This window comes from Anas acuta, chromosome 1, assembly GCF_963932015.1.
Source record: "Anas acuta chromosome 1, bAnaAcu1.1, whole genome shotgun sequence".
NCBI lineage: Eukaryota > Metazoa > Chordata > Aves > Anseriformes > Anatidae > Anas > Anas acuta.
The window spans coordinates 143,590,076-143,616,541 of NC_088979.1; the positions used below are offsets into that span (position 1 = coordinate 143,590,076).

General features: G+C 39.6%; 1 protein-coding gene and 1 long non-coding RNA gene across 7 annotated transcripts in view; one reads left to right on the forward strand and one right to left on the reverse strand.

The window, feature by feature from the left end:
- Nucleotides 1-25,022, reverse strand: FAM180A (family with sequence similarity 180 member A). Of its 2 annotated transcripts, none has more exons than XM_068662595.1 (3): nt 24,411-25,022; nt 2,087-2,187; nt 1-1,229 (listed from the first exon to the last, which is right to left on the reverse strand). In XM_068662595.1, the coding sequence occupies exons 1-3, from the start codon at nt 24,484-24,486 to the stop codon at nt 888-890; spliced, it is 519 nt and encodes a 172-aa protein (XP_068518696.1). In that variant the 5' UTR covers nt 24,487-25,022; the 3' UTR covers nt 1-887. The 2 variants fall into 2 exon arrangements, with proteins under 2 accessions (XP_068518696.1, XP_068518704.1); XM_068662603.1 differs by lacking the exon at nt 24,411-25,022 and adding an exon at nt 2,300-2,646.
- Nucleotides 11,222-26,466, forward strand: part of LOC137845446 (uncharacterized) — a 19,836-nt gene continuing 4,591 nt past the window's right edge. For 3 of the 5 annotated variants that reach the window (XR_011090211.1, XR_011090213.1, XR_011090216.1), the window contains exon 1: nt 12,503-16,530. This is a non-coding gene — a long non-coding RNA (uncharacterized lncRNA). The other 2 variants (XR_011090212.1, XR_011090214.1) reach the window with 2 other exon arrangements.

The following is a 26,466-nucleotide window of genomic DNA, read 5'->3' on the forward strand; positions in this document are numbered from 1 at the left end:
TTCAGCACCAGGTATGTTTTAATCCACCTTCTTCCCTTGCCTCAGAGGGATTCTGAAGCACTGGTTTAGATGATATGTGTTCAAGTGATAGAATCAGGAAAATATTGTCATTGTTAAATTAAACAGGGTTTTGTTTTGCCTTTGACTCCACTGAGGACAAATCCATGTTCTATTCAAAAACAAAGGAGCAGAAGCAAAGTCATGTGCAAACAGTGAAAGAGTCATTGCAGACCGTTTAGGAGGGCAGTTCTGAGGGGGGATCAGGGAATATGTTCACAGGCATTGTTTGCTGCTGGTGTTCACAATGCCCTTTGTCTTCTACAAATATTATTGTGATTAAAAACTAGCTCAGCCAAATGAAGTGAGTCAGACAGTGCTTATCTACAAGAATATTTGGAATTAATATATTTTCCATATTTTCTGGAGGCTGACAGTAATGAATCCTCTCCCTTTTACAGAGGACCTTTGTATCTCTTTTTAATATTCTTTTGCTGGGCAGCTGAAACATGAACTTGTTTTCCCAGCTAGGAAAACAGCATTTTCCAGAACATACACATAAGTATGTGAGCATAAGCATCATGTACTTATGTATTGTTTATAGGAAACATACAGATTAGATATGGGATTACCCATATGGGACTCCCTTATTTTCCAGTCACAGAACATGCCTCTAAGCCAGCACAAAAACAGATTTTGGGGACTGAAAATAACATTTTTTTCCCCATTTAACTTGCATCTATAAAGTGGATTCCACAAGAGGGAGCTAGAAAACAATCTTTCATGAAGCAGGCTATTAAATTCTTTATAGAATAAAGTGTTGGACGTGCTACACGTGTCCCTTATCAACCAGAAAAGATGGCTGAGTTGTTGTTGTATCAAATCTCCCATTACGATGGCTCTTTGGTTTTATGGAACATCAGGTCGTGCTTCAGGGCTTTGTAAAGACTGACAAAGGATTCAACCCAAGTGTCCTTCTGGTGCCCATCAGACTGAGCAGCCCTGTAGGCTGTGTAGACCATGGTCAGCACTGTCCTTTCAAAGTCTTCTTTCTTGAGGATCCTCGGGTAGGACGACAGTCTGCTACTCAGCCTGCGGATCTCTGTGATGCTCTTGGGGATAATCTCATTGCAGATGGTGTCAAACTCAGCAGCCTTCCTCAGTGAAGCCAGTTCCTCATCTTTGATAGAGATCCTCTGACTCTTGTCAATGTCAAGCTCGGCTAAAAGAAACTAGTACAAAATCAGAACACAGAAAGCTATTTATCTTCTCCAAGAGACTCTATTCAAAGTAAAGACAAATTAACAACATATTCTGAGATCTTTGCTACAGGTCAAATGGAGACAAACCTCTGAGAACACTGGCTGGCGGTGGCTCAAACCAGAAAGACTCTATGAGAATATTGGACTTCTCAATTATCCACCTGGGAAAACTAGAGACAGGCTATGGGGAAAGGAGAGAGGACGAGGAAAATCAGGTAGTCTCCTCTTGTCCAAAACAGTTAGAGGTTGCTGCCAGTGCTATGTGAGGATTAGAGAGGAGGGGACTGCTATACAACTAGGAAAGCTCATTTACCCTGACAGGCACAACAGCTCTGGACTCTATTACATCTGCAATCTCTACTGCTGGGAAAGAGGGGACCTGAATAATTTTGAAGTGAAAGAGTCATGCCTGTGGGATTGCTCTGCAGTGATTGATACTGGTTGTTTTAATAGCTTGGACAATTAGTTTGGGACTGAGACTCAGATCAAAGAATTAAAATACATCGTGCTTTTAATATATAACTGTTCTGGAAGAAAGTTACTTTCAGTGAAGACACTCATTCCATCTTTCACTTTGCCTGCGAGTGAGCTGGAACCCACATTTGAGGTACTGCAGGCAGCTGCTGCCTGCTTAAGTGCTGAAAGTATCTATTCGGTATCTATATGTCTTTTCCCTTCCTTCTGGTAAGCTACTATATAGTCAGCAATGGGTTTAAGGCTTGGATTAGTAAAGGTGACATGGAGACATATGATGGATAACCCCATTATGAAAAGTAACCCCAGTCTTGTTTAGAGATAGAGGAACCATCTGCTCCCATATACTGAACCTCATAAAGCAGGACCACGTCTTCCAAGGAGTTTTGCAGCACTGGATTAAGGAAGGCAGCTGAGGACCTCTTCAATCGCTGAGCAGCTGGGTAAAGCATAGCTGGAAAATAATTAAGGAAAGTATGATTTCTCACTGCAAATAAAATGGGCCACATGGGTTGTTTTGACTGCAATCAAAAAATCAAGTTAGAGGTTAACTGTCTGTCTTGTACCTGTAGAGAGTCCAACACAGACAGGTTTGTGATCCAGGCTTGGGACTCTGAGATGCAGCCACAGTATAAGGAATAGTAATGGTAACTTCAACAACAATATATCCTGAAATGTGTGTTCTTCTCCTGCAATATGAAACCAATACTGAGCCTCTATACAGCCTACGTTCTTCAGGCCATTCTCCTGCTGTCACATGTCTAAGACCCTACGTTTCTCCTGGTTTCAGCTGTCTAAAAGTTAATCTCTCTTTAGTTGACAGTGAGCACCTCCAGAGAGTAGATTACCTCATCTGTCCTGGCTATTTATGTCTTGAAGGAGTGACTCATCTTTTTGAAATTGCTATGTCTCTTCATTATGCCTGGTACCAGCTTGAACAAGACAGCTAAATTCAATGAGGTGAATCCTAATTTATTATGACCTTAATACTACACAGTCTTATAGCTAGACACAGCCCAGTCTGCCACAGTTAGGCATTTATTCAATTGCAAAATTCAGTTGCAAAATGCACTATGGATATTCTCTTAGGAAAGTAAAACACATAGATTCCCTGAATCCAGCATCCCAGTTTGGTAAAACATTTACAGAATCAATGAACTGTACAGTCAGGAGCACAGAAAATGTCTGGTGCTGGAAGATGACCACCAAAAGGCTTTGAGTTACTAGTTAGGTATTATTAAAAGGTGTAAACTCCTTTTGGAGTTCAGGACAAAAATATATATATTTTGTTCAATGTTTTATATATATGATTTAGATGTTGATGTTTAGGTATGATAACCATAGTTTGGATTTGCTGGATTTCTTTTAATATCTGGGAACAGGAAGTTTTTTTTGTTTTGTTTTGTTTGTTTGTTTGTTTTATTTTATTTTATTTTTTTTTTTGATTTAAAGATGTGCTGACATGACTATTGGTGAATTTTCTCATGAACTTCATTTCAAAATTTTAGCTGTTCAACACTAAGTAAATTTGGTAACTAGTTTAGACAAGGAGGAAAAAAAAAAAAGAAAGACATGATCACCCTGATCACCCTCCTGCTCCATCCCCCCCAAAATAAAATATATTAAAAAACATACAAACAACAACAACAAAAAAAAACCAGTTCTATAGTTACTAGTAACATTTAATGGGACACTCGACTCATTTTAAATTTCTGAGAAATTTCATTCCACCCTCTATCTACCATATTTTTTCCATGAAATATTTTAACTAGCTCAATTTTGTCTTTTTTGCCAAAGTTCTTGTGATGGATTTTGCATGCTACCTATAGAAAATCTAAATGTCATTTAAAGCTCTCTATGCTGTACATGCAAAAAAATTCTGCAGTAACTCTAATTTTATGGAAAAATTGTCTCTGCTCCTCAACCATACAATTCTTCAGAGAATTTTCTTGTTTGATTACCCAAGCAGATCAAAAATGTATAGTTTCTTTTAAACTCTGTAGCCAAAAATGTATTCCTGTTTCCTGAACTGTTTCCAACTGTTGACTTTGTTAAATTTTGACTTGTTAATGATGTTTAAGTTTTTATAATCCAATGAGAAAGAAACCAGACCTTATGAGAAAGAAACCAGACCTTAAGAGATTTAATTAATTAGGATCTTTGTTATCTGGCATATGGAAAATTATTTGGGATAATACCAGGTATAAAGTAATTCATGCTTGATCTAGGAAAAGGTATTTTGGACTTGAATTAATGGGGGAATACAATATAGGTAAAATAGTTTGCTACTTTGCAGAAAAACATCCTGGATGTTATTACATCCAGGATGCAGTAACATTACATCCAGCTGGATGCTACTAACCGTAAATATATCCTACAGTGTCGGGTGTCATGAAATTTTGGTAAGACACGGTTCTTCATATAAGGCTCAGTGCTTAATATCATACCCATATAAGTTTGGATTAATACTTCCTTAAGGAACTGAATGGTACCTGAACAATATGTGACTAAAAGCCTGAAAGTGAGAATGCACCAAGTAAAGGAACAGAAGTGCAGACAACTACTTGGTCTCTGCAGTAGTCTTTCCCCCACCATGACGCCTTTACTCCCTGAGCATCTTGTCTGGCCCAGCTGAGGAGGTGGTGAGTTTAGGACAGGTCAAAAGCTGTCTGCAAGTTCTGCTCTGCAGGTATGTCTGCCTTCATGTCTGGAGTCAACTCAGATCTGCTCAATTTGCTCCGGTGTAGTAACTGGAGGATTGTGGGAGGAATGATGTAAGTGATCAAAAGGACAGGTGTCTCATAGGTCCGTTCTTCACCTGAAAGTTAATATGTCCTGTCTTGGTAACAACCTCCTCTCTAGCATCCTTCCTATCTGCTTCCTGATGTTGGAAAGAGAACACAGCTTTCCTACAGCTTGGTTTTGACCTAGCCAAACTGGCTGACCACAGGCAAGTGGAACTATCCACAATTTCTACTGCTGCTCCATCACTGATGTTCATCATTCTTGCTCATAGCTTTACCAAGACATACTGGAGCTATTTCATCTTTCACTATTGGCAGCTGGAGAATGCATTTGAGTGCTTGTGAAGGACTTGAAACTTCAAACGCTAATTGCTGAGTAATTAGAACTTATATTACTGGGCAATTAAAATTCTAATTTCTAAGCAGCTGGCAAAAATCCAGTCCATAATGGTGACGATTCATTTTTATCTCTTTTATATGGCTTTTCAATGGAACCAGACCCAGAGTACAAAGTACCTATGCATACGCTGATGATTCACAGCTCAAATATTCCCTGAGCCTTGGAAAAGTTGTCTGTGTCATTTGGTTTTAGTGCTTTTATTCTTTCTGTCGTCACACTGTTTTCTCTTAGTTTTCAGATGAGGGCAGGTTCCTACACTGGAGCTTGGTGAGGAGTCATCAGATCCAGCCCATCACCATTTGCCCAGAAAAAAAAAACCTCACTGAAGGAGTCCTCAGGATATTGAATAACATACTATTGATTTAGTACTGACACACTTGCAGAATCACTAGTAACATCTTGAAAGGTAGCTGGGCTCTCCTAACATGCTGTTCCCAGGTTGACATATATTACTTTAGGAGATTCAAAGGGACAAGGGCCTGAGCTGTTATACCGTGAGAAACAGTTTTGTATGCGTATCAGAAGCATACCATCCTCTGTAGGGGCCAGACTAGCACTGACTCCCTGATCTCATTATCTTGTTCCCAAAACATATTAAACTTTGTTACAGTTCTTACAAACTTTACTCAGAAACTCTTTCTGAGCTCATTTGTATTTGTCATGGTGATCTGATTTTCCTGCTTCACATTTTATTCCAGTCCTTTCCTTTCTCTTTCTTCCTGCATAGTAGTTAGATCCTTCCACCATCACTGCTTCCACCATCCTCTCCATGAATTCATGAGTTCTTCAGAGACCATGCAAGAGTTTAGAGCAAGTACTCTCTGACTTTTATCACACTAAATTAACATGTACATAAGTTTAGCAAAAACAAACAAAAAAAAAAAAAGCTGAGACAGATAAAGATTTGCAGCTAGTTTCTAGCTGCAAATACTGGTGATTACAAATCCCACTTAAAACTTTTCTGCTGATTTTACTTCCTCCTCCATTTACTTCTAGATCTGATGTAAGTTAGCTGGGCAATACCAATAAATAAAAGAGTTGCCATCTTTTTACAGTTTTCTTTTTCAAAAGAAAATTACCACCTATTTACCATTTTCTTCCCCAGAAGAGTTACCATATCTTATCTATTTTCTCCCCTATGTCATAGGAAGATTCAGAACAGGGTGCATCATTTTATGGTGATGATTCAGACAATTCAATTCATTTTAGTGGCAGCAGTTGTAAATGTCTGAAAAGATCCCCAGTCAGTACTGCCAGAGAAGGCCCAAACTAAAACTATAAGGCAATGGATAAACTCCTGTTGATTTATAGCTTTTACTTTTGTTATAAATATGTTGAGAGATCTCCAACTGAGTTATGGGTGCTTCTGTGCACAGGGCTGAGAGGTCACATAATGAAAAGCTTATGATACATGGAGATAAGATAAGAAAAATCAGGTTTTGATTAAGATTACTGTAAACATTTCCTATTATGTATCTGTGCACTAGCACTCATCCTCCTCTGCATCCCCTCTTCAGAGAGCAGAAGTGCTCCCAGATCTGCCTACCCACACTGCACAGAGAAACCTCAGGGCTGGAGGGAGATGAGAGCAGTGTGTTTGAACACGGTCACCTGCTCCCAGCCCACCTGCCTGACCCTGAGCAGCTTCACTCTGTGCCTTGGAGTGCACCACTGCTCATGCCTGAAGGTGGTGGGCAGCCAAAAAATCTAGTCCTGCAGGCAGTTGAAAGTGCCCCGCAAAATGGAATAGAGGAGTACCCATCTTCGTCATTGCTCACAGCAGGAGTGCGGCCACGCTCACAGAACTGCTGACAGCTCCATTTTGCCTTAAGGACTACCCAGGTTTTTAAATAAGAGCTGCAGCAGGGTTCACCAACTCATTGGCCTACTTCTAACTGTTTAGCTGTTTAAATGTAATGTCAAGTCTGAAGCTGTCGATAGATTTATTTTAAAGATGCTTTCGTCTTTTTTAAGAACTGTGCAAGGATTTTCTGGAACTCAGTACCCACATGATAGATGTTTGTGATCTTCTCCCAGATTTTCCATGCAGTTTCACTGGTGACAGTATAGCTGTTTGGTTTTGCTCTCCAGTCCATGTTCCTGTTCATGACAATTTTTTTTTCCCCAATTCAAGCACTGTGATGTGCTTGCTCGAGTACAGAGCATAGCAGCAGGACTACTGAATTGTCTGTGCATCATCAATGCCATTTTCCTCCCCTACAAAAAAAAAGTATCAAGCAAAGAGCATGAATCAGGCCCTGTGGGGGCCATCCTGGCAAAGCATGTCCCTGGGGTTCCTGGGACATTAACACAATTTAACTGGGATCATGACTCAGTAGGAATTGTTTTGATTGACTTCAGGGTCATGGAAAAGGACTATCTAATTGCTTCATTTGGACCCTTTTCATGAAGGACAAGAGGAGCAGAGTAACAAGAGGGACTTGTGGCTTGACTTCCTGAAAGCAGCATTTGCCTATTGACATATGTGAAGGCAGTGGCCCAAGTGGAGCTGTTCTACAAGCCAAATTCAAGTCTGCAGCTGCTAGTTTTGTCTTTCAGTCTTAGATTATTAGAGCCTGAGTCCAAAGAAGTAGTGAAAATCATTTATTTGGACATGACTAGATTTTTGAGACCAACTCCCTATTTCTGAGATTACAAGGAAAAGAGCAGTTAATACTTCCAGATACTTTGTCTTCATGCATAAAACTGTGGTGTTAGAAATGACTGAACACTTTGCTTTAGCACAGGAGAAATAAAATGAGTGGGAAGCTGAAGGAAGAATAAGAGGAACAGAAAGAAGGGAACCACACACACACACAAATATAATTAAAAATAGAAGGACTAGGGAAAATCATCACAGTGCTATAGGCCAGCTTCTGAAACCTGCATGTGGAATTACAGTTACTCACAAAAGTAGCTCCCATGACAACAAGTACTATGCAAAACTTGTGCATTCCAGCTTTAATACATTAAAATCTCCATTACAGGGACTTGAAATCCCAGTGCCCCTTATGAGAACACAGCAGAGATGAAGAAGACATTTTAATTACAAACCAAGATGAACTAACACGTTTTTAAAAGCAACTACCAAGAGAATTTTCCTCTCTGTACTTTCAGCTCCATATCATTGGTATCTTAGCTCCTAAGAATAAAATTAATAATGTCAATGATACGTCCTTTTATCTGACTGTTGACTAAAAGTGAGGATAGAGATTTGTTTCTTCTTTACTTATAAATGGAAGGTTAAAAGAAAAAAGCTCCATCTTGAAAGTCTGAGTTTTGTCAATAAGGATACAAGAAACAAATCTTCCTACTAAAATCAGTAACAAGTAACACTGTGCTTAGAAAAAAAAAATAGTAAAAAAAGAGAAAAGATGTTAATGACTTTTTTTTTTTTTTTTTTTCCAAAGTTAACATTTATTATTTTACCTCCTTTTAAAGAAACACATTTTCTAAATGGGCGTCTTAGTTCCCTGAAGTTTGACCAATCCACTTTATATTTCTGCACTTCATAAATATTCTGAGATACATTGGAGTAGATTAGACTACATTAAATACATTAGATTAAGTTAATGTGTAACAGAGTTCCAACATTAAACAAGAATTGTAATAGCCTTTCTAGTTATTTAACATAAGTAAGAAAAAAAAAAAAACTGTTTATAGAAATGGAGACTGCTAGAGAAGGAAACAGTCCACCTGAGCCTGTGATTGTGAAAGATGGAGGAGATTTTAACTTTTATGATTTAAGTAGATGGCTTGAAAGATATGATTAGCATCAACCAACTAACATGGTCTCAGAATTTATTTCCTCCCATGGAATTTTTATTATACAACATTTTTACCAGTTCCTGGCCTGGAGTAATATATGCTGTGTTATTTATTCTTCCCTTGGTCATAAAGAGGGTGTCCCCACCTATAATTATTTATGCTCATAAAAAAACATGAAAACAGCCAAGAAAGCCTTTAACGTGCTGTAGTAAAGCTGCTGCAGCAGAAATTGAGAGAGGAAATACACACACACTAACTAAAGGGAAGAAGAAGTGAAAAGTTGTGTCCTTCAGTTTACTGCCATAGTTCTAGCAACTGGGGATGGGCTATGGTAAGCGCTACATGAGCAAAGGGCAACAGTAAAGAAGGGAGATACTAACACTGTTGCACAGACCTAACACAGAAGCAATAAGCAATTTTAGAAACGTGAAACTTCAGGCAGAGCTGGGAAATGAAACTGTGCTTTATATCTCCTTCCTCATTGGACCACCTTTCCTTCCCTAATAGGGAATCACATTGCTCACAGGAACTTCTGTTCAAGATCTCTTGTATGAGAGGAAAACATTAAGCAATCTTAATTAAATGCATTTGAATTTTTTTATTTTTTTATTTTTTTATTTTTATTTTTTTACAAGTGAAGGGATATAATGATGGTTAGGTCTACTTCCAGATCTCCCATGAAGGAAACGAGGGAGGGAAGATGTGCAGCCAGGTTGGTGTTTAAGCACCAAGTAGTAAGAAGGGCCTTTTTAGTTTTTTTTTTTTTTTTTTTTTTTCCTTCTTCTTTTTTTCTTTTTGTTGTAATTTCTTTTTCAGTCAGGCTTCCTTGGTTTTGAGACAGGCAAAGGTGTCTGTGCAGCTAGGATTTTTCTGAGGCTGACCTCATCATGGCTGCAGCTGCAAGAAGCAGTCTTGTATGCCTTCCCCACAGTCACGTTCTCCTTCTTCCCCTTTGTGCCAACACCACGTCGTGTGGCCACATGGTGAGCCAAGTAAGGGATCTGGCTGGTTGTGAATGAAGGCTAACAGCAAACCAAAAAAAAAAAGATAGATTTTAGCTTCCTTGTTTCCCATCACAGCTGCTATGCTAGCAATGCTCCTCCTTGTGAGCAACTCCCAGTGCAAGTGTGGTCCAAGTGCTCTTAGGACATTTGATGATGATTCCAGTTCTTGAATGATGTAAGGATGGATGGTAGCCCTGGTTAGGAAAAGCAGAGGACATTCCTCATGGTTACACACCCTTGATCTAACCACCAAGCTCAGGGTCTCCTTTCTGAGGAAGGCCATCTCACACAGTGCAGTTACTCCTACTAGAGATAAATATAGGCTGCAGGACCACTAGCCCACTAGCCACTGACCATTCCTTTCTCTTCTATGCTTACACTCTCTTGAACTTTTAACAGAGTAAATTCAACTGGTACAAAGAGTATTTCAAATTTATTCTAGGCATGAATGCTGAGAAAAAAAATAAAACATCTGGTTTGAACTACAGACCTAGCAGAGAGCAGTATGGATTTTGTCATAATCGTGAATGACAGCTCAGATTCTTCAGTGGAAATATGTATTGCTGTTGTTGGCCAGTTCCAAAAAATGTCTATTCAGAGAACAGGAACAATATCATGTACATTAGCTAGACAACCACTACTATATATATTTACAAGCTCTTTTCAAGCTTAGCCTGTCCTTTTAACTGAGAGAATGGCTGTCCCCTACCACAAGAGAATTTACTGCAAGAGAATTAGGAGATTTCTGTCTCCTGATGTTTTCCAGTTCAATCTGTCTGCCTTCTCTGCATTAATGAAACACAATGCACTGGATCTGTTGAAAAGGCCATTGTACAAAATTCTGTGCAGGTGTCCAAATTTAAAAATACATGGGCCTAATGACTTAAAATATATGACCATACGATCTGCAGATTAAGAAAAATAACAAGGGATTATTGCTGGTGCTGATTATGTTGTCCTGTGGTGAATTATTGTGTGGGAACTGTCCCACTGAGATCATGGAACTGTTAGCTGAGGGGACCTTACAATAATTCACTTAAGCTATTTGTGGATACCTTCAACTAGCAAATAAATTCCAGAAGTTAACTTTGGATCTAGGAACAGTTATTAAACTGATAACAAACTATCTATTATTTTAATTGTGCATGAACTTCTCACCCACATATAGCACACATGTGAAATGGCAAGTTACTCCTCAGACTCATTAAGTATCAATGTTACAGCTTAAAACTGAGGACAAATAAATGTTAGATTGTTCATCATATCTTCTCCCTTAGAATAGAAAGAATCAGAATTTTCTTCCCCTTTCCTTCAATTCCTATTCAAGCTCAAGTAAACATCTAAGTTTAAACATCTAAGTAAACATCTTTCTACATCTAAGTGAAAATATTACTAAAATAATTGACAGAACTCAAATATAATTATCAACAGAATATAATTGTTGGATTTCATTGTGTGTAGATGTAGTGGTCTGCCAACAGAATTTCATCAGTCTTTGTGATATTGTCAGAAACATAGTAACCTGAAGGATGAATGAAAGAAGAAAATGAATGTAAGAAGAAAATACATAAATCCCACTTCTCTGCTTTCTCTGCTCCAGGATTTCGTTTTTTCTTCAAAACCAAGGCAGACCCAGCTGTTTTCACAGCTGCTCATTGAGCTCCAAATGTCAGTGCACCTGCTACTGTTTTTCTTAATGACATGAATATGTGCTGGATAGAGAAAATGTATAAATCAACATTGCCCAATAAAGAAAAACCTGGGGGATATCATGTCCTTTTTGTGAAGAAATAAATTATTTCTGGAAGTAATGTCTTTTCAAAGCGGTGAGTATTTTCTAGTAGTGAAGATAAAAAAAAGACATCTGAGAATGTAACAAAGCTGAAGATGGATTCACGTTGTTTCTGAACTGGAATGGTACAGCTGTTTTGCCACCTGAGCAGAACATGGAGTGTGAAAAGCTGTGCTGTGTCCCTGCTGAAGAAACAGAGGGGACCACATGTCTCTTCTGGAGTGGTAAAGGAGGGTTGCCATGAGAAGACATCTGTTCTGTCAAGTTCACACCTGTGTGAATGTCTGGGCCCTATTTTGTTATTTTCTACATCTAAGTGAAAATATTACTAAAATAATTGACAGAACTCAAATATAATTATCAACAGAATATAATTGTTGGATTTCATTGTGTGTAGATGTAGTGGTCTGCCAACAGAATTTCATCAGTCTTTGTGATATTGTCAGAAACATAGTAACCTGAAGGATGAATGAAAAATTATTTTTTATAGCTGCCTCTCCCACTCCACAAGCACATATATGGGATTTCCATTTTACAAAGCTGTCCTTTGTCTACTGTTCCTTATTATTTCACACTCTCCTAAAATCTGAATATTTCTAGACCTTTCAGGTTTCACAATCCGCAAAAATAAAGCTGAGACTGAGGTACAAATGGATTCTCTATTAAATACAGAAAGTCCTGCCAGAACCTTGAGTACTGCAAACTGCTAAAGGCAGGACACTGTGGACGAGGTCCTCAGATGACCTGAGCTAGCACCACCAGCCCTGTGATGCTGCTCTGTGGACAGCCAGGTCACAGAGAGCCCTGTGCTGTGAAAGGCATATTTGGAATCAAGTGGAAGAGAAGAAGGTTAGATTTGGGCTTCCAGAACTCTTACAGTCAACAAATACATTGTCTTCTGATGACAGGAACTGAAAGGAACCAAATGCTGACAGCTGCTGCTGAAATTAATGAAAGTTCAAATCTCAGCATCTTTTGCTGCTCCCTTTCCTGTCACCTACAGATGTCATCAACCAATGGCTCCCAGGCAACAGCACCCTGCCAGTTTGTCCTGGGTATTAGAGTCAGAGCTTTTCTTCCTTTCCATACAGTCTCTTTTTTTGACCTGAACTTGTAAAATGGATTTTTGCTTCCAGGAAAATAGTCTAAGTAAATGTTTAAGGAAAAAAAGCTAATGATCTCATGTTCTATACTTAGGAAGAATGAAATTGGAATAAAGAAGGAAGACTTGATTTCCCATGAAAACATCTAGCATATTGCTGACTGAAACCAGCTGGGAATTTATTCTTCATTTTAACTCCTCTGTGTGGGGGAACTGGAACAGAAGACATTTTTATGACTGTGGAAGAGCAATTTAGGTAAGTTGCTGTGATACATTGTAAATATCAACCTGCCTTTTCCTGGATTTGGTCTTTCTTCTCACTAAGTTGAACAATTTGAAGCTTTCATAACGAAATATGCTTGCTTAGAAAAGTTTCTGTCAGCATGTATACACTCATTTGCTTGTCATTATAAGCTGCTAATGAAAAATCTTTAGGTCATTCTTCCATGGTCTTGTGTCTAAAGAAATGCTCTTCATGAAAAACAGACTTCATTATGCATGACTTTTCTTCCTCAGTTTGGTAGTAATGATTATCACCAGGGAAGTTTATAGAGATCATCTAGATCTGAGCATGTGATTGATATTCATCTTATGCCATCCTCATCTGACTTGCTTTTGTCATATTATGGGAATATTATTATTGGTCTACCTTATAGATAAGAGGCAATCACTGTCTGAGGTACTGGAGCACACACGATAAAGTAATTATTTATAGCAGTAAATTGACATTTCTCATGGCTACAAAATGAGGTACGGACAACTTGTCCCCATATTTGTTTCTAAATGGGAGACACAGTACTCTTTAAGTTCCATTTTGACCTCTAAGTGCTGCACAGACATTAATGATGAAGCAGAATGCAAACTAGCTGGCTGAGCTCCTAGGGCACACTGGATTAGCAGCTGCATTGGGTTACAGACAGCACTCCAGGCTGCTGTGAAAAAGACACTCAGAAGGTGATTTATAACTTCATCTAAATAATGCTTGCTTTATTTTTTTCAACAAAAACACCCACAAAGAAATGCACTGTAGTTTGAAAACAGATAAGTAAACTGAAATATGTTCAAGTAGCTGCTCCCAGCTGAAGGACCAGCACTCTTTTCCATTTCAGCAGGCAGGCAGTCAGGGGGTGCTGAAGTCCAGCCTTGGGTTCAGCAGCACTTACATGCAGAGGTGTCAGGGGAGACTCATTTGTTTCTTTGACAGTTGTCTTATTTGGCAGCATGAATTCAAGCAGGAGTGAACAAGCCAGCTGGAAATGATGCACATATCTATCTCTTTGATCAAGTAAGTAGAAAGCAGGAATGAGTATAGAGTATTTAACACACATGATGGGTTGGTTATTTTTACCTCACTGGCAAACGTGTGCAAGTAGAAATGGAGCTCTGCATCGATGGTGTTGTTTTGCTTTAGTCCCCATATGTTCCTCTGTAGGAACTATGTGAACATCTCATTCTGCTTTAGACTTCACCTCAGCTGGACAGTGCTGTCTGTGAGCAGCATGCACAGAGATTTCGGCTGACATAAGAGGATCTGTGCTGGGTAGATGGTCTGTGGTACATGCAGTTAGTCATTCAGGGTTTGAAAGGCATCCAGAACTTACCAGGAAACATCCAACAGCCTGCTCCCTAAATACTATTTCTGGCAAAAAAAAAAAAAAAGTCTTTCTAGGGAAATGAAATTTCTCATGGTGTCCCTAACAGTTAGCTATATACCGGGCAGACTCTTGAAATACTTCTTCCTAATCTGGAGCCTACAACATTTCCTCACTGTGAACATGAGAAATATAACACCCTGAAATGACAACCCCTCAGTCTGTGTGATGGGTGGCTTGTGACTGTCTTGTCTTTCTCAGCCCCACTGATAAATATTCAAATCTTCCTCTCAGCTCCCTGCATTCCTGGAAGATTCCCTCCATCCACTGTAGTCAGCATTGCTCAGGCCTCAGCCAAGCAGCTGCTGTCTTTGTGCATCTGGGTTTGATTTTGGGGAGAGACAGGGCATGGGGAGAGACAGGAACTTGGTGCAGAAAATCAGGAGGGTTAGGCAATGATGGCAAGAACCCCAGACCTGAGATAGAAAGTAGGTTTGGGCTATTCTTATTGTTTGACACTTCTCTTTGCAACTTGGGCCTAACTGGGCCTGATTGTATGAGATTCCTGTAATAGGGAACACAAGTGAGGAAAACTTGTTGGATATTTTTATGAGGGCCCAACTGATCTTTGGGCTTACTAAGTACAAGCCGAGCTAAGTCTGCCCCTTTGAGCTCTGTTTAGTGAAAAATCCTGTGAAAGAAAGCAATAAAACAAGCTGTATATACGTTTTTATCATTAGACTTATCACCTTCCAAACTTTTCTGCCAAATTGGCATGGCAATCCAGAAAACCAGAAGTTGCTGTGACTATGACAAATGAATGGTTTCACTTAAAACATGCTGTACTATATTAGGATGTCTACAAGTAGCATTTAACTGGAAATGGAGTTTGTTCAGTGCCAAGTCATGAACAATAGCAGTAAACGACAATGAAGCATGCGTTAAATGCCTTTTATTTTAGGAGGGGGTTTAAGTCACAAACAGTTCTCTCAGACATAGAATCTGCATTTAATAAATAAATTCAATAAAAAATTTACTTTACGCCTCTTTAGAGCCAGGCACAAACAAAAACATAATGTCATGGCTGTGAGCATATGAAAGCCAGGGAGGAAAACGAGGGCTTGCAGAACTTAACATTTCTACAGGGACTGCTAGGGGGGAAACAGGGACATATGCCACTGTGTCACTGCTGCTATGACTGATGTTAATGGGAGAAGATTATGGGTATTAGTGGGGAATGCTGTAGCCCTATAACCTTGTAAAAGTGCAATCTTCTTGCAACTTCCATGGAAAAAAAAAAAAAAAAAAAAAAAGCCTGTTTCTTGGGAAGTGGGAAGAGTTCCTTTCATGCCTACATAGTTTAAAAAGCTTAGAGAGAGGCAAACAAAAGGGGATATGTGGAGACCTTGGCACCTTTCTGATTCAGCAGCAGTAACTTTACCTTTTACACTGTGATCAGTGGTGAATTGCCCAGATTATGGAATCTCACCATCCTGGTGCAGTGGCAGGTCGGTGAGGACCACAAGAAAATGGGAGTCCTGCTTATGTGAGAAAAGGCAGACATATGCAGCCATCCCATGAGCCTGAGAAGCAGACAGATGAGATGAAGACCAGCTGTGACAGATGGACATCTGCTGAAGAGCAGGTTCAAATGAGGATGCATACCACACTGACAAGGGGGTGAATGCTACCCTATTCTTAAGCAAATGTGTGCTTTATTCTTTCCCATCTACATTTATCACATTTTCTCTCTGTGTCTATCTTTCCTCTCTTTTCCTATTTTCCTCTCATTCATGCCAATTCCTCCAATTTGCTACCTTTGCCTTCAAATTTTTATCTCGTCTTTCTTAGTACTTCTGCCTTATCCTTTTGCCTCTCTTGTTTCCCTCTCAGTGACTCAAAAAAGTCCTGTCAGCTTAGAAAGTCTGTACTTTTTCCAAAACAGACAAAAGATCAGAAGCGTCATCTCCATTTGGGGCATGCCACCACCTGCCAAATAGATGGAAATGATGAAATCCTCATGCTTTGGATCTCAGCAGATATCCACAACTAGCCCAGGCCAGTTTACTCTCTTCACAACTAGGCAAAATCTAACCTAAATGTTCTGCTCCCCCACTGCCATTCCAGGGAAGGGTGTGAGGGGATCACACAGAAGACCTTGTGCATTTGGGTCTCCATCAAGTGCTTACAGGACAGCATTGCCCTTCTGCCACACCATTTCCTCCCAAATAACCTCTGAGCTTTGAAGAGCTTATTTTTCTCTTTCTCAGCAATTCTTTTTCAGCTACCCACCTGGCTCCTTCTGAGCAGAGAGAGACTCCTGGAGTTTGGAGCCCAGCTCCTGGCTGGTGACCTGTTTCCCTGTGGCCAGGGAGGAATTTCCAGAGGATGAGCGGTATGCGTGCTGATCTCAGGGGAACTGGGGAGCTGCCAAACCGAGCCAACAAGCTGAGCCAGGAAAGGCCCCACATACGCTTTCACCAGAGGAAAGGAATGTTAGTGGAAACTGGGAATATTGGAGCTTATTTAACTCTGCTGTCTTCTTCGTTGCACTCTTAGCCTCAAGTCCAGTACGGAGCTCTGCTTGCCACAAAAACAGCAGCAGCAAGGCAAGAAAAGCCAGCTTATGGTTGCAGTCTGCAGCACCTCAGGGTTGGGGGGGGGGAGGATGAAGAGAGTTACTGGTGAAGCATAAAACATTGAATAGGCAAGGGAGCCCCATGACTTGGGATGCAGACTTAAGCTGGTATAATGTCTCCCAATGAGTACGTATACTGTGGCAGGTATACCACGTATAGACACTGTGTGTCTTCCCAGAAGTGTTACTTGTAGTTCATCCTGTTTGATTTTTTTTTTCTTCCTTTTTTGTGATACTTTGATACATTTCCTTCTCTGCTTTCCACCATCAGCCATCCACATATCTGACCTGCATCAGCTTCACCCTCAGTAGTGTTACTTTGCTGAAAAACACTTTAACCAACAAATAACACTTCAAGGCTGGAAGTTTTCAATACTCAGGGTCACTATAGGAAACTAAGTTAGTGAGAACAACTGAGGTTGTGGCCTCCCTCAAGACAGTGGCGAAACTCTTACTGACCTGAGTGCTGCTGTTTGCACATTTTGGTGCTATTAAGGTTAAAGCAAGGAACAGACGCCTTTTTCCACATCAGACCAAGACACTCATCTAATGGCTCCCTGTTTTGCTAAAAACTCAGGGTCCATGTATCCTGCTAGGTTCTCTGCATTTTAGATGCTCCCTTCAGTGGGGTGCAGAGGGAGCATCTGCAGAGGGGGTGCATGGTTTTGCAGATCCCAGTTTTAGTCTCCAGGACTGCAGCCCAACGTATGGGTCCTGTCCTGCCTTGAACCTGAGCACTGGCATTGCATGCAGAGTTAATTACTCCACTGTTCCATGTTTAACCTCAGTGATTTACATCTTGCCTGTCACAATCCAAGTAATCAGAGCCTTTGCACACTGATGATATTCATTAAGACCTGCTGACTTGCACTTCAATGACACTGTACTGTTCGGTGCTTCTGACAGGATTTCATTCTGCCCGAGAAGTCATTACCTTCCTGCTGAATCTGGCATGATTTACACAAGGAAACAAGAAAAAAACACTTTATGCTTCAGAAACATGAAGAAAAAAAAATCATCACTAACCAATATACAGGACTACACACATGCAGTTATCCTGAAGAAAAAGGATGTTAACACTTACTCTCCTTAATTACACTGAAAGTTCTTTGGAGAAGAGACATTTTTACCCTATGTTTGTTTGCACGATATCAGGTATTAGTGGGGTCTCTGGCCAGAGCAGTTGAGTAAAAGGTAATCAGGATAGGACTCACAGAGTGCTCTACAGTCTTTGCAAATGTAGATGAGTTATTTCATTCATAACAGAGCTGCTTCACCTATGGAGGAGAACATTGGCTTAATAGCGTGCATTTGGAATAGTGTTTGGGTTGGTAAAAGTAAGATGAAGAGAGCTATTTCAGTCTGAAAGTGTAAGGAGGGATTTGGATGGCAAGAGGTGCTTCTGAGCTATCCTTTGGCTGGGAGATAAGGAGTTTGTATACTGATGTAGTTCCCATGGCAGTTCTACATCTGGGACCTATGCAAATACATATGGGGCATGCAGAAATCCTAAAATAAATAAATAAATAAATAAATAAATAAAAGTAACAGCATGTGTTTTACTGGCTCACTAGTCCTCAGTATTGGGACGAACATGGGATCACTAAGAAGATGCGACTGGGTCACTTTCATCTTTTACTTCTCACTTAGTATAGCAAATACTGAAGAGAAAACTGCTTTACTTCATAACTCTTTCCAATGTTCTAATATTTTTTACCCAGATTTCATTAAAATTATTGAGATATTTTCCTTTTTAACTTTTGATTCTGTCAACCAATTTATGACAATATGGGCTGTAAGATTTAGCCATTTTTTGTCTGCTTCCTGTGGTGATAAGAGTCTCAGAATCACTTAGATTCTTCCCTGTTAACAGCTTGACTGATTTTAAAGAGTACAAAATCCATCTGTGATCTTACTAAAATGCAAAAACTATAATATATCCTTCCTCTGATCTCATCACAGTTTAGCACCATTACCCTAGAAGAGATTATAAACTTTGATTTTTTTAAGTATCCTTTGTATGTCTTCCAGTGTTAGGTATCCACAGTGAATCCTGATTCATGGATCATACTCCATACAGCTTAAATTAATAAAGACTGCCTCTAAAGGAGAATTTGGGGAATCAGGACATGCTAGAAAGGATTTTGATTACAGTTGCAGCCCTACCCTATTAGATATTTATCCTACTCAGGTTAAATTCATTCAGGGGCTATTGTAGCCTAGCTATATTTTGCAACACTGAGCAGCTTTTACAGGTACAAAGAATTAATCTCTTTTCAGCCTCTTCAGTCTACTCCCTGCTGTTTCGTGCAATAGCTCCTTGTTTTACAGTTTCAGACTCCCACTGTGGCTGATGTCCAAGGGATCTGCTAAGTGGAACAGGAGGACCATATCTGTGCTGCACAGCAAAGTGTAGGGCAGACATGTCAGAGCCAGACGCAGTACGGCCATATCATTGTGGCAGCAGGTCCAAGCAAGTGACCCTTGCTGAAAGGCATAGCTTATTCCCTTGGGGACATGCCACGATATGACTGTCACCCTGCTCAGACTCCAGATAGGGACCTTTCATTGCCTTGTGCTGTGCTGCCTCCACCCTGGGTCTGTGATCTCTGCTCTGCACACCACTGGCCATGCAGATGTCCTAGTTGCCTTCTTCATTCATTAATTCTCTCTCTCTCTTTTTTTTTTTTTCCTGCTTCAAAACACATTTTTGTCTTTGTCTACTTCTAATTTTTTCAAGAGCAGGAAACATTCTTTAAATGCCTCCTTTCTACTTATTACAGTCTGGGATTTTTTCTTTAAAGATCTATTATTTAGGCCTATGACATACACTTCCACTCATCTGTTCTACAAGTCGTTACAATGGAACTGAGGAAATAAAAGCTTAGTTATAAAAGCTGTCTTCTTCAGGTTATTCATCTTCAAAGCTAATAATTCTTCTGAATTTCAATCCCTTCACACAATGCCTACTTCTCTTTACAAGTACAGCTGTGATAATTAGTGTGGTAGTGATTTGCATCAGACAAATAAACTCCCAAACCAGGACACTCCAGCCCATAAATGTGTGTTCACAGGAATTGGTACAGACTGCTGAAATAGACTCAAGGTAGGTGGGAAGAAAATCCACAGCAGATTGATCAAGCGGATCAAGATCAGTGGAATGGGTCCTACAAGCAGGGAGGCTGGGGCAGCTGAGGCAAGTTTCCAAGTGATCATGTAGGAGCCAGAGAAAAGGTATTTTTGTCTCCATAAGAAGGAACATACTTTACACAGCTGGGCATGGGTAATGTGTGTTTTATGTGCAATATATATTTTATAAATTAGATAACAGTAACTTTATGAAAATCAAGGGAAGTTAAATAGATGTTGCACTTTAAAAAGATCTTGTACCCAGTCAAGCTAGTGCAATTTGCCTTTGCTCTTGGGCCAGACATTTGAAGACCTCAACACCTCCTAAAGAAGCCAAAATCATAAGTTGGTATCCTTGAGGTCTGCTAGGTGAATATGTATGTTTGAACATTTGTGTCATAATTACATTCTGTGTTCAAGCCACATTCCCTTTGCTCACACCATCCAAGCCAATGTGTTGAACAAAAGTTGTTGAACAAAGTGTTGAACAAGCAGTACTGTCAGTGGTGGAATCCCAGACATTGCCTGAGAAGAGAGTACCTGGCCATAACAGTGCAAATAAGAGATGAGGTGGAAGAGAATAAAATAAGGTTTAAAGGTGTGGAGATGCTGTGTATACCCTAATTCCAAGGCTTTCATCTTTTTTCCACATGGTGAAATCACCAGCAACCTGATATGCAGGAAATGTTCACATAGGATAGAAAATGCTAAACTCTGCTTCCTTATAAAATGGCTGGCTGGGTTTCTAGTAGCAGCCAGTCTCTCTTTCTCTTCTGCATAGTCTCTCCTCTCTTGGCACTGGAGAGCTACCAGCCTGCTGCAGCTATGCCTAGCAGCAGAAGCAGCCTGCAAGAGTTGTTCATGTAGCAGCTGCTTCTTCAAACTCACAAATTCAGTTGCCACAACATTAGAGAAAATGCTAAAGGTTTGCACTGTTGGGAAATCAAGGAGGATGGGCCTTCTGTTCTTCCAAGTAATTGTTTCTTCAGAGAGCCTCTAAGAAGAACAAAGTATTCACCTGGTGTTATGGAACAACCTTTTGACTTTGACTGAGCACTAGAGGTACAATATAAAGTGGATCAGATAAATCTGGACATGACTATAATAATGCTGAAGGTTTAGAAGGCACAGCATAACCATTCCCAAAAGCATGGAACCTCATAAGTATTAATATAGCTAATATATCCATTCTTCGCTAAGGTTTTCTGTGTCTTTCAATTTTCTGTCTTCCAGTATCTCCTTCTCCAGCCCCCACTTACTATTGCAAATCTCTCCCGCTGTCCAAGAAGCCACAACCACAAGGAATCACACTGTCTTCACTCCCCAAGCAACCACATAACAGGCATGCTACTGTTTGTGTGCTGTTTATTTGAATTATGAAGCCCTTAAGGCAAATGTTGCCAGCTGAGATGAAATGTATAACAAGACTTGCCTTAGAGTTTTCCTCTCAGGGAATAAGCAATTGTTGTAATGCAGATCTGAAGCTTACTTCGGCTCTTCAACATATCAATACTCATCAGAGCAGTGTGAAGAAAGCAACTGGGTGGCAAGCAGTGACATTGGCTCAGGTTACCACAGTTGTATGTGCCTTTTTTGTTTGTTTGTTAGTTTTTATTTATATATTGTCAAAGGGCAGGGCTTGTTGCTTGGTCTCTATAACAAACACATCTTTTAAGGACTGCAATTATTATTTGGACCTTTCAGAAATTAATAATCACCTTTTCCATTCCATAGGGAAAGCAACTCATTAGAGACCTAACATTATATTTTTTCCCTAGACATGCACTTTACAAAATTCAAGAGACTAATATCATATGGATAAGGCTACAGAAGGCTCAGAAGGCTTGAGCAAGTCTGTGTTGATGAAACAAATTGTTTTGTGCTCACTTAGTATCCCTACTTTAATATTCTAAACATGTCTATCTTAGTGACTAAAGTATGCCTGTAACTTCTGTACCAATGTCCACAGCTGGATCTCAGCAGGCTGAGGACTGTGTGTCATTTTTAATGCAATTAATTAAATTTTAATGCAATTTAATGCAAATGAATGAGGGAGTAAAAAAGAAAAGTACAACAACAACAAAAAATAAGCAAGCAAACATTAAAAAACAAACAAACAAACAAACACAAAACAAACAAACAAAAAAAAACCACTAAGCTTTGTGCAGATTTTTTTTTTTCTTTGCATTTATTGATGTTTATAAAAGCACAGGGAGGTGGCAGATTGGTGTTCCGACTCACCACTAAGCACAAGCACATTCGTCTTTCCTCACATGACTTTGTTCTTGAGCAAAGACTAAATACTTTGTTACAGGGCTTAGGCATCCAAAGTGTCCCAATGCCGCCAGTGAAAAAAATAAAATAAAATAATTAAAAGCTAGACTTTGCTTTATCCATTTTTCACTGATCATTTCTATTGGGAAAACAAACAAACAAAAAAAAATGCTGGTAATAAAAGCAGGATTACTTGTCCAACTGTTTTGTAAACAGACTGGACTACTAGTCAATATGGAGCTGATATGCAGATTTGTATTTCTTTTCCATCACACCAGATGCTGGTTTGTCTTTTCTATTGCAAAACACAGATAGAGAGTTGGACAAGACTTAAATAACTGAGATTTAATCCGGACAAAAGTCAGTTGTCATTTGTGGAGGGAGGGAAGAGTAATGAGTGTGCAAAAGGGTGTGTCATGCCTCAGTACTCAGTCAAATTTCCTCTGAGGTTTCTGAGCAATTCATAACTTAAGATGGTGCTTTGCTCCCCCCACCCCACACACACCTCCCCTAGATACTGCAGAATAGGATGGGATTGGTTAGGCTGACACATAGATATTTTAAGGGAGTGAAGGTACTCTGAAACAGCTATTGCTGAAGGAGTCATGCCCTTAAGACTGCATCTGCACAGTCCTATCAGCTGTGGAGAAGTCTGGTTTCTTCCTGAGAAGGTGTCTCTATATAAAATCTGTGAGCACTAAACTCCTTATCACAACAGTAAATGAATCTCCTTTTCCCTCTGAAATCTCAAAAAACAAGCTGTAGAGATTCCAGCTTGAAAATAATCTGCTTTCACAAAAGGAAGAACAGAGTTCTGATGTTTTCCTTTAAATGTCCATGGTGATTAAAACTGGATTGCATGGATTGCATGGGTTTCTTTTAAGGTTGTCTTTTTTTTTTTTTTTTTTTTTTTTTTTTAATTGAAGTAAGTGGGTTAGCAAACAATGAACATCCTTAAAATGCGTAGTGACTATTTCATGGAAATGGACCTTCCTCCTCCTCCCCCCACCTTTTTTTTTCCCCTCTTCATAAATAGGGTGTCCTCATTCTTCCAAAAGGTAGGATATATATATATATACATATTATATATATATAGAGAGATATGTTTCAGATATGCAAATCTACTTTTAATTTCATGACCTTTTTATGTGTCATCACTGGAAAGACAAACACTTATCTGGAAAATTAAGGTTTTCATGGAGGTGCCATTACCTCTATTATACAGTCACAAGAAAGTGAGGTATGTGAAGGTACAATAACTCATCCAGCATCATTCAAGAGGCTGATGTAAAAGCCAAGGAAAGAACCTGACACTGTGAGTCTCAGGTCAATGTCCTGACAGCAAGACCCTGCTGACTCTAAGGAACAATTAAATACCGATACAGACTTAGCAGAGTTGCATATCTCTTCATTACTTCATTCAGACTTTGCCTCACATAAGAAAATTCATATGAAATCCAAAGAGCAGATTAGAAAGAAATTATAATGAGAAAGAAATGGAAGATTGGGGCTGGAAGGTAGGAAAGGGCACTTGAGTGCTTGATTTAACAGACTCCAGTTCCTTTGGAAATCTGTAGATGTCAGTATCAAAAGCAAAAAAAATCCTTACTAGCTCTTAAGCAAGCATCTCATATGCAATCTAATAGTCCCAAACTGTTTTATAAGTTACTCTCACGCACTTGAATACAAATATATCATGACTATGTATTGTCATATTCGCCATCGAAGCCTGATAACACCCTAGGTATCTTTTTATATGTTGTGTATGCTAGTCTATCAGCACAGTGTCACAGGCAGTTCTAGGCATCCTGCAAAAGCTATGCATTACTGTGTTTCCTGTTACCAGATATCTGCCTGGTAGAGCAGAAAATCATGCCACCTGTAGCTGCAACGGTTTTTTCATTTAAAGTTTCATGACATGTATTTTCTGTTAATTCAAGAGAAAAAGGAGAAAGAGAAAGGAGAAAGTAAGAAAATAAATAATTTTGGTTCTTGGGATATTTCTTGAATATTTTTATTATACCAGAATATATAAATAATTTTACCTTTATGCACTTATGCATGTGTATTTTTCTATTCGTCTATGTAGCTCTTTAACTGACCCATTTAAAGAAGAAATGAAATTCCAGATCTGGGAGGGTCAAATTACACATATATAAAATGGAAGATTATTACAGACCAAATCTACAAACTCAAAGATTTCTCTTAAATGTTTTTTCATGCTTAAATCTTACCTCTGCTCCATTTGTATGTCACAGTGGCATGAGCACTGTAATAGAATAGCAGCAGCAACAAAGTCTTCCAAAGCATCCTTTTCTTTAAAATAAGTATGTCTAGCTATATATTAGCTTCTTTATTTTCTACCTCCCTTCTTTTCAGGAATAAATAAATGGCTTTTCCTCTCCCCCTCCCCCTTTGAAGGAGAACCTGTCTGATCTTCCGAGTGCAGCTGAAGTCAGTGTGCAGCTCCTCTCCCAAACCAAGTCTCCTCGGGATCAGGAAACTTACTTTCACAGACAGACTTTGTTTTTATCCACATCTGGAATGACTCATAGTGCATGTGAGTTTGCTGGCAGCTGTGTGAATAAATATCATTACATTTTTGCAGTTGAGTTTCATTTGTTATATGGGCCAGTTGGAATTCATTTTTGTCCAATAAACAGCCACAAGCGACCTCATTAAAGGACACCCTTGAGTGGTAGATCTGTTGCTACTCCTCTGTAACACAGGGGGCTGTACGTTAACCTGCGTCTAAGGCAAAAAGCTCCTCTGGAATGATGTACAGCTGCACTTGGACGCTTAAGTCAGGGAGTGGAGCATATGCTCTGCAAGAACATTTTGCTACTGTGATTCATATAATCACTCCTTTATTAGGAACATATAATGCTGCACTTAGACTTCAGTTCTGTGAGACAAGTCTTGGCCTTTTCCTCTGTTTGGCCAGTGCAGAGCACAGGAAGGTCCAAATCCTTAACTGGCTCTCTTCAACGGTGTTACAGGGACAGTCTATAATACCCAAGATGAATGTGGATAGGTGATGCTGAACATAAAGGCTAGTGACAGATGTTTCCTCCCTGATGCTGGCCCCAGGGAAGATGACACTGGAAGCATTATCCTAAAAGGACTCAGCACAGAAGGAGCTGTGGGTATGTACTGTCTGTGGTGCAGCTCCAACAGCAACTTCAGGACAGGGCTGGGGAGCACATGGCAGTGGTTGGTGGGAATGCAACACTGGAATAACAGCAGGTTGCTGTGTGTCAGAATAGACCGTTGAAAAATTGGGATATAAAGAGTACTTAGCAGAATCAAGGGACAGGGTATACCCCATTCAGTGCCTCAAAGTAATGTGTCTAATTCTCTTTTATAGGTGAATGTAAGCCAGAAAAAAATCCACTGCCTTTATTTATACTGGTGTAAAATTGGCATATATGAGAGCAGAGTCCAACTTAGAAGGTATAAATAGCAGAATTAAGGGGAAGGATCAAGAGCTGGAATGAAGAGGGCATTGTGGCTCAGGATTAATGGACACTGGCAGGAAGGCAGGAGAAAACCTGCTCAGCTCCTGCCTTGCTCATGCCAAACTCTGGCCTTTGCTTCAGTCCCCTTATTCTTCTCTGTACCAGCTTCAAGTAATACCAGCTGCAAAGGAAGGAGGAGGGTCATATAAGGTTGCCTTGCCTAAAGCGACTTCACTTCTTTTCCTACACACATGGATTTTCCTATGCTCATACTGCCTCAGGTTACTCCCACATGAACAGCACATGAATGTAAGACAGCTCTTTGCATGTCAAGAAGATAGCAAAAGGTATAATTAAAACAGAGAGTGGCTAATTATCTCGCTCATTATATACTGTTCTTCTTACTGAAATACGTTAGGGATGGATCTGAATACAATGCTAAAGCTAGGAGTGAGAACAGGTGCTCTCTGGAGAAGTTGAATCAAGTCATCAGTATGGCCAGTTCTGAGAGGATGTGTTTGCATCAAGAAGGTGCAAACTGCACAGTAGTAAGAGGGTAATGACCTGCCAACTGCTGAGAAGAAAAAAAAAAGTGATATAATTCCTGTTGGAAAGACTTCTATCAGGATGGAAGGCTTGAGGAAGTACATTTTAAATTAGTAAACCACCTTAGTGAAAACCCTCTAGCAAGTTAACAAAGTGGGAATAGACGGCTTCATTAACTTAAGTGCATCAGTCAGGCTACCATGGCATGAAGATCTTAATATCAGCAGAGGCTATGAATAAGATGCTTCAAAGCCGAGTAGACCAGGAAGAAGCATTACTGCATTAT